The sequence below is a fragment of the Macrotis lagotis genome, chromosome X (assembly GCF_037893015.1).
Source record: "Macrotis lagotis isolate mMagLag1 chromosome X, bilby.v1.9.chrom.fasta, whole genome shotgun sequence".
NCBI classification, from domain to species: Eukaryota; Metazoa; Chordata; class Mammalia; order Peramelemorphia; family Peramelidae; genus Macrotis; species Macrotis lagotis.
The window spans coordinates 67,780,205-67,788,339 of NC_133666.1; the positions used below are offsets into that span (position 1 = coordinate 67,780,205).

The 8,135-nt window shown below is 45.1% G+C and overlaps 1 protein-coding gene across 2 annotated transcripts in view; it reads right to left on the reverse strand.

Annotated features, from left to right (window-relative positions):
- BTK (Bruton tyrosine kinase) overlaps positions 1-7,770 on the reverse strand; it is a 39,240-nt gene extending 31,470 nt beyond the window's left edge. Inside the window, exon 1 of one of the 2 annotated variants that reach the window (XM_074208402.1) lies at positions 7,588-7,770. In XM_074208402.1, coding sequence (XP_074064503.1) covers positions 7,588-7,593 — 6 coding nt within the window. In that variant the 5' untranslated portion in view covers positions 7,594-7,770. The remainder of the gene's footprint in view (positions 1-7,587) is intronic. The other variant, XM_074208403.1, reaches the window with a different exon arrangement.
- Positions 7,771-8,135: the final 365 nt, after the last annotated feature.

The following is an 8,135-nucleotide window of genomic DNA, read 5'->3' on the forward strand; positions in this document are numbered from 1 at the left end:
TATGTACCTGTGTGATACATGCTTCTTGGAATTGAGGAGACCTTGGGGTCTCAAAGGCAATGTCAGTAGAGCATAAACTCTGGCAGGTACTACCATGTTGGAGAAGACTGTGAGTCGGGACCTGGCAATAGGGTGATGTTTGTTTTCTGAGCTTCAGCCAGGCTAAGTAAAAGAGGTCCATTACAAATTAGAAAATAAATTCTCTGACCACTGCAACCCTATGTTCAACAAAAGAAACCCAGGATCTCTAGGTTGGATGGGACCACAGAGATTGTCTGAAACATGAATTCTATCTTCAAGGTCCTTTATAAATGACCCCTCATTCACATCTCCAGGGCTTGGGAATTCTGCATATCAAAAAACAGTTCCTTCTGGGGAAAGCTCTAATTGTTAAGAGAAAAAAAAGAGAAAAAAAAACCATGAGAATTATTATAATGACCTAAATAATCTTTTAACTGGTCTCCCTAGCCTGGCCTCTCTTCCAAACAATCCTAAAATACCACTTTTATGTTGCCATTCCCCAGATGGACAATATACATACTAATTTTCCATTGCTCCTCAGATCAAAATGATGCTTCTAACCTGAAGACTGGGGGTTGCCATCTCCCATCACTATCATTGTGAGTGGAAAGACTTTGAAAGGGACATCCACCACCCTCTGTCCTGTTTCTTTTATGCCTTCCTAATATGGCTCTTTGCTTGAATGCATTTCCCAGGTCCCAGAATAAATGCTCAGCTGGCAGACAAAATGGTTAACACTAACAGTGTTCACATGATGCATACAGCAAGGGAAACCTTGTTCTCTTTTCTTCTCTTCCAAGGTCTTGCCCTTTCTTATGCTCCATTGTGAAGATTAACAGATTTCTAGAATGTCTGGTCAAAGGTAGAGAAGGTAGAAGATGGAATAAAGTGGGTACAAAATATTTCCAATCAGCTCCCAGGAGAAACTCCTGAGATCGAGCCTGGGCATCTCCTGGCCTTATAATCCCTGCAGTCAGGGGCTTTGTAAGAAGGTCAGATACAGCTCCACTGAGACTTAACAAGGACAAAGAATTAAGGACAAAGCCAATGTTGAAAGAAAGACTTCTGTCTGATCCTGAAGCTTCCTCAAATTTGTAGCTTGTCTCTCTAAACAGAAGCAGTTTTTTTGACATTCCAGGGGCCCCATTAGGGCTCATGTGATGCAGTATCAAACTCTGAAGGTCTTGGGGCTGGCTGCTGCTCCACTGTTGGCAATATTTTACAGGTTTCATCTGTGCCCTTTGCTAGCTTCTGGACTACTGGGGATCTTCCTTTCCCCTATCTTGCTTGAGGGGAATGGGCTCCTACAGTGTGATAAGGGCATTTTCATGTAGCTAATTTGTCAGTTTTGCATAAGGCAGAGGAGTTTAGGTATCCTTGAACCTGAAACTGTGTACCACTCTCTCTTCTGGTGTGGCAATCTGACTCCATTTTGGTGGGATCCTGTGGTTCTTATTTCTCCTTCTGTCTGCTTGGCTTCCTCCTAGACCTCTTGTACCTATCTAGCCTTTGCATCACATCTTGGCATTTCTCAGCTGTTTTCACTCACAGGCTCTCTTAAGTATCTTCAGTCTCTCCTTCTCCACTGGCTCCTTCCCATTTGCTTACAGCCTGTTCATGTTTGCCAGTTTCTAAAAAAGGCTTCCTTTTATTCTTCTGCCCTATCTTATCACTTCTCCAACCCCTTATCCTCACCAGCTTGTTTCTCTTTGACTTTCTTTTTCTGACTTCAGAGATTATTTTCTTATCTCTGTAACCAGTCCATCTTGTCCTCCTTTCCTCATTGTTCATCCTTTTCCCCAACACCTTGACTTGAGTGTTCTCAAAGATCTTGGCTTTGGTCCTCTTTCTTCTTTCTTTCCTTTCCTCTTCTTTATAAATTCATTTACTCCCATGGCTTCAACTGCCTCCTCTAACCTGGGATGTTAATAAATGTTTAACTAGCTCTCTGAAAAAAGTATTCATGACACATTTTAAAGTTTCATCTACATTATAAATACTTCCTTAAGTCCAGACAATCAATAAGATAATATATTTGTATAGTATGTGCACTTACAAACTGGTTCAAGTTGGCTGGAGCTTAGCCCTTCTCCCAACCCCTCTCCTATGCTGCAGAGTCTAAATTCCAGTTACCTCCTACCTAGGTGGCCTGCCAGCACCTCAGACTCACCATGACCAACAATAAGTATAATGGACACATTGGGGAGGTATAGGAGCAGATGCCACAGCTGTTGTGGTGGTGGTGGTGGTAGAAGAATTGAAAAATACTCTGACTTCTACCCATGAGCTGAGGGTCCTTTCCTTTTGGAGGATTCCAAGCCCTGAGTCAGATTCAAATATGCAGGCAAAACACTGGGTGGGGACACAAGAGGGATTCTGTATAAAAAAGCTCTGCTGTTTATTTGGTCCAAATCCCATGGATGTCTTCTTTGACTTCTCTGTCCCTCACTTTTCAAGATACAATCCCTGTAGGTCTGATTTCTACAAATGTCTTTTGTTTCAATCTTCTTTCTGTTCACTGTCATCCACTTAAGACCATTGCAATATGCTCTTTCCATACCAGTCTTCCCCCCATCCCCCATACCACAGCCTGAAGGAGGCTCCTCATACATAGATCTGGTCATGTCAACCTTAGGTTCAAAACCCCTGAATGGTGAGCATTTTCATGAGGCCTCAAATAAAGCTCAAACTCCTCTGCTTGTCATTCAAGACCCTTAATCAGTTGGTAGCATGGACCTCCCCAGCTTTTTCATGCTACTACCTCCTCTATTTTCCTATCATGCTCTTCATCCAATAGATATAACTTCCTTGAGGGAAGGGATGTTTTTTTTGTCCTGGTAACTGGTGTGTCTCCTTAACAAAGAGCTAAGATTTTAATCAGGACTTGTTGGAGTAAATTCATTTTTAAATTCATTGTGTATTTTCTTGCCTCCATGGTTTTGTTTCTGCTGCTCCTTGGAATGCCTTCCATCCTCTTCTTTATCTGCTGAACTGCCTTCCCATCTTCCATGGGTCAACTCTTCCATGAAGCCTTTCTCCCCTCCTATCTCATAGCACTTTGTTCCACCTCTCAAAAAGTAAGAGGTTCAGGATTTAGAGAGAAGGAACAGGGGAGATCCAAGAGATCCCTTCAGTTGATGAAATAGAATGTCTCTGAGGCTAAGTGATCATCTCCAAGTTAAATGCCCAGTAAGTAGTGGAGCTAAGAGCTTCCCATTGGAAATCTCACTGCTCTTTACATTCTGTTGTGCTGCCGCTCATTGTGTTTTACTTTGCACTGGGTAGAGCAAAGGAACAAAAAAATGTCAGCTCTTCTTTGTGTCATAACCTCTGGGGGTTATGGAACTGGCAATTCCAAGGGAGTAGGGATCTGGGCTTATCCAGTTGCAAACAGCAGGCGCTTAATACATGCTTGCAATTGTGAGTTGACTGGTCTGTGCCTGGCACATCCATCTCTCTCTCTCTCTCTCTCTCTCTCTCTCTCTCTCTCTCTCTCTCTCTCTCCCATTCCATTGGGTCATTTGTCTAGATTTGCTCCATTCTAACCTCCAACTTACCTAATATCCAAACTCCGTCCTATCTAGAATTTTAGGCATTTGAGAACAGTCCATAGTCCATAGTGCATTTTGTTTTGGGGGGGGGCCTGCAGAGGGCCTAAGCTGAGCCATCACTGGCCACTATCAACATCTGCCTGGAGGAAGGGGGTGAGTCTGAGGGGTTCAGCCCCCGCTCTTTGAATGCCTTCCTTCCTTGCTTCCTTCCTTCTTTCCCCCTTCACTGCATTTTCAGCCTCACTGAAACTGAAAGCCTCTTGGGGCCCAATGGTATCTTGGTTGGGACTGAGTTCCAGAGTAACTACATTTGCATAACTGAGAGGCCTCCCAGGGACATGTATCAGGTTGGTTAGCTATCTCTTGAAACCTCTCCCTCAGGGATGACTCACTGAAAGTCCTTATTCTCCTGCCTTCTCCTCCTTTCCAGCTTAAAGTTAGGAGGCACATGGGAGCTATACTCTCAGGGGAACCACCCAAACACTGGCTTTTGAAGGAAGTATTGTCCCTTCCATTTACGTCTTGCTTCCTAATAAAGGTAGACTTCATTTAAAAAAGAAACCTGTTTGAACAAATATACTCTTATGGATCTACCAAAGAGGACTATAATTCTTTTTTGTATGTGTTGGGTTTTTTTTTGGGGGAGGGGAGGCAATGGGTTAAGTGACTTGTTCAAGGTAATACAGCTAAGTAAGTATTAAGTGTTTGAGGTTAGATTTGAACTCAGGTCCTCCAGGGTCAGTCCTCTATCCACTGCACCACCTAGCTGCACCCCGCTCCTAATTCTTTTAAGGGACTTTGCTACCTTTGGAGAAGGGCAAAAAGATAAGCCTGGTAACCCCAAAGAATTTGGAAAGAATAACAAAGGAATAACATCTACAACCTCCAAGATCTGGAAATAGGACTTTTAAATATAACAGAGATGAGAAGGTAAAGCCTTTCTAGGGGCTTGAATTATTCACAAAGAGTGAAGAATTCACAATAGGGAAATAGAGGCAAAGCTAGACCCTCAGTGTAAAAAGGTGGGCCAAGCAAATCCCCCATTCTCTCATGCGTGGGGGGGGGGGTTGAGCCTCCAAATAAAGCAGTTTCAGACATAATATTTTCCTTAATTGGTGGACCAGCAACTCACCTATAACTTACAGTGTGAAGAGAGCTGCAATGAGAGGTGAATTGCTTGGACACAGTCACAGAGCCAGTCTATGCAAAGACATTTCCTATCTGCATCTTGCCAGGATACAGGTCAATCAGATAGTCAATATTACTTCAAAAAAACCTAGGTGCATGCTAGCCTCTCCCCACTTCTCCTCTCCCTAGTTCTTTCCTCCCTCCATATCTACAGCACAGAGAACAGGAATAATTAAGTTGTTTTCCAAGTTTCAGTTTAAACATTGCTCTGTTGGAATGCTATGGCACTGCAGGAAGCCAGTTCCCACCTCCCCTGACCCATGAAACCCTTTAAGCTTCTTTGGCCTGACTTTAAGTTATCTAGCAAACATTGTTTTCTTTTGATTTTCCCAATAATCCAGTGAATTAAGGTATCATAGGCAAGATTTTTCTTATTTTACAGATGAGAAAACTGAGACTCAGAGAGGTAGAAGATTTTGGTCAGGGCTACATGGCTCATGAATGTCAGCAGTGGGATCTGCACCTGCAGGCAAAGTGACAAAGGCAAAGCAAGGCCCTAAGGTTGTATTGTAGGTGCAAAGCATTGCCCAGGAGGTAAGTGGAGTCTTCCTCCCTTGCTCTTTGTTTCTTTCTTCCTTTTGACCAAAGGAAAGTGGGAGCCCAGGGTAGTAAAGGAATGTAGTATGGAAACAAAGCCCCTGGCACCATGTGGCCTGGGCCCCAGGCCTGCCTCTTCTTCCCATGCTTTTCCAATCATAGCCCTAGCTAGGGAGAGACAACAATTTTCCATTTCTCCTCTTCCATAGTCACAGGCTTCTTTTCCAGACCCTTCGAGTCCACCGTGTCCTGGCCGTGTGACCTCAGGCAAGTCTTTGACACTTCATGACCCAGGCCCCATAGAGAAAGTGCTGACATGATTGACAGGGAATATCTGCACTGGAAGTTCATTGTGCCAATGAAATCACAGGGGCAGCCCCCACTCCCCTAGGAGTTCCTAAGGGGATCTAGGAGTTGGGAGCCTGGCTGGCTAGACATCTGCGACAACCTTCTCTGCCTTGCAGGGCCCAAGCCTGGGGACACAGGCCTTCAAAGAGGGGAGGCAGCCTTGGCCAGAGACATTTGGGGAGATTCTAACATGCTCTGGCAGCCTGGAGAACAGGCGATGTCACACTGAAGGGGGCTGGCTCCTCTCCTAATGATAGATTTCCCCCCACCACCACACATGTTCACATGCACACACATAAGCCATACAAGCAACATAGAAACATAGAAACACACCATGACAAGGCACAGATGTGCACAGCCATGAATGCTTGTATCCTCAGAAATCCCCAAGTCACACATACATGTATGTGTAGACAACCACAGTGCACAATGTACATAAAACAGAAAGACACAAGGCATAGTGCATATATGTCCATGCATACAGAAACACACACAGCCACACATACATACAAAAATACACTCTTAACTACACACATACACCTGGCTTTAGAAAGGGAAGAGAACTTGGCAGCTATCAAGTCCAAGCCTCTCAAGTAGATGGCGCCAGGCCAGAGAGATGGTAGGCAGCCATGGATGAAGGACTGTGGGGAGAGAGGTAGGCCATGGACCAAAGAGACAGCTGCACATGTAGGCAGGTCAAGTGCTTGCTAAGGCCCTCAGAAGTGGAATATCTTGGCCATGATGAGCCAGGTAGTAAAAAGGCAGAGCCAAAATAGTGGCCCTGATAGAATGAGGACCCTGATTAGGGTCAGCCATAGTGATGCATGGCGCTAGCTCAGCAAGGCCCATCAGAACTAAGAGGAGGAGAGAAGGAAGAGAGAACAGGAGAGAGGGTGAAAAAAAGAGGAAGAAAGGTTACATGAGGATGAAAAAATGAGGAATGGGAAAGAAAGGGTTTCCAGAGATGCCCAGGCAGTCCACCGAACAACTCTTCCAGGGACACTGGCTGTCTTCCCTTGACCTAGAGAACTGGACTTTTAAAAAATCAAATATGAACACTAGGTTGGCTCTGACTGTATACTTCTCCTTTATACTAGATGGTAATGGAACATAATGTTTGGATTCATGGAACCCTGGGTAGGTATCCTTGTAACTGTGCCTTTTCTCAGCTACTTGTGGTCTCTTGATCATTCTAGGGTGGGACTTTGAGCTCACTTACAGAGGACTTCAAGGCCATAGGACTGAAGGTTTGAAAGAACCATCCATGTCTCTAATGGAATCCTCTTATTTTTCCCAGTGAGAAACTGAGATCCAGAGGAATGAACTAGCATGCCTAATATCTGGGCCAAGTACTTTTCAACTACAAGTCCTGGAATCCCTGATGGGAGATTTGGAAGTCGAAGCAGCTGCCTTGGGAGCTGATGGGCAACCTAGTTCAAAAGGCTGTTAAAAAAAGGCTGGCTAGCCAATTGTAGAAAATGGGGTAGGGGGATTCTGACATTGTCTGATTCCATGGTCACCCAGCAGAGTGGTTGAGTTGAGACTCAGACTTCTGCTTCTCACCTTCAAATCACCCCACCATGCTGCTACCTTCTAAAGCCCCGGTGAAGAAGAAAGCAAAATTTGCAAAGAGATCTCAACGACTGCCAGAAAGGCCCTTATGGTTCACTCTACACAGTTGTAACAGCTCCAAATAGGTTTGATTTGTGACTGTGCTTCTGCTTCTCAATCACCTGTGACTAATTCGAGGGTTCCTTTCTAGTCCTTCCTTCCACGTAGGTTCCTTAGGCCACAATATTTGCCCTCTTGGTCATCTAACACTGTCAGAACTAGGTGCTTTTGACCTGCCCATTGCCATCATCTACCTCCTGTGGCTAGCTCAGCCACCAGCCATATTTTCCCCCTACCCTCCCATGTGTCCCTGAATGGTGAAGGTACTCACTGTCATTACCCAGTCATGGATGTTCCATTCATTCACCACCCACCTCAGTCCTGCCTTAAGGCTGGCGGTTTCCCAACTGCATTAAGCTGGCCAGACTTGGAAGGGGGGACTCGCTCGGCACCGACACTGGCTCTGGAGACATATTCTTACAGTCCAGAGAGGAAGGACAGTGTGAGCAAACCCCACCCTTTCACAGCCACTCAGTTCCCCTTTTTTTGTTTCCTGACTTAACCCAATGTCTTTTTTTTTCTTCTCCCTTCTCAGAGGCATGGTATCTTATTTCCCCTTCCATTTGCTTGGAGCCCCCAACACTGCCACCATGAGTTAGGCTCAGAAAAAGTCTTCTCCACTTTGGCATGGCTGAGATTCACATTGTATAGAGCCTAGGCCAAGCAGCCAGACCACGAAGGTGGAGGATAACCTTGGCTGAAGGACTGAAGGAATGGGCAGGACAGGGAGCAAAGCCAGAGAGAAGAGAGAAATGCAGAAATGGGGAGCAGGGCAGGGAGAGGGAGATAGACAGGGCAAGGGCTTGGTGCAGAAGAATT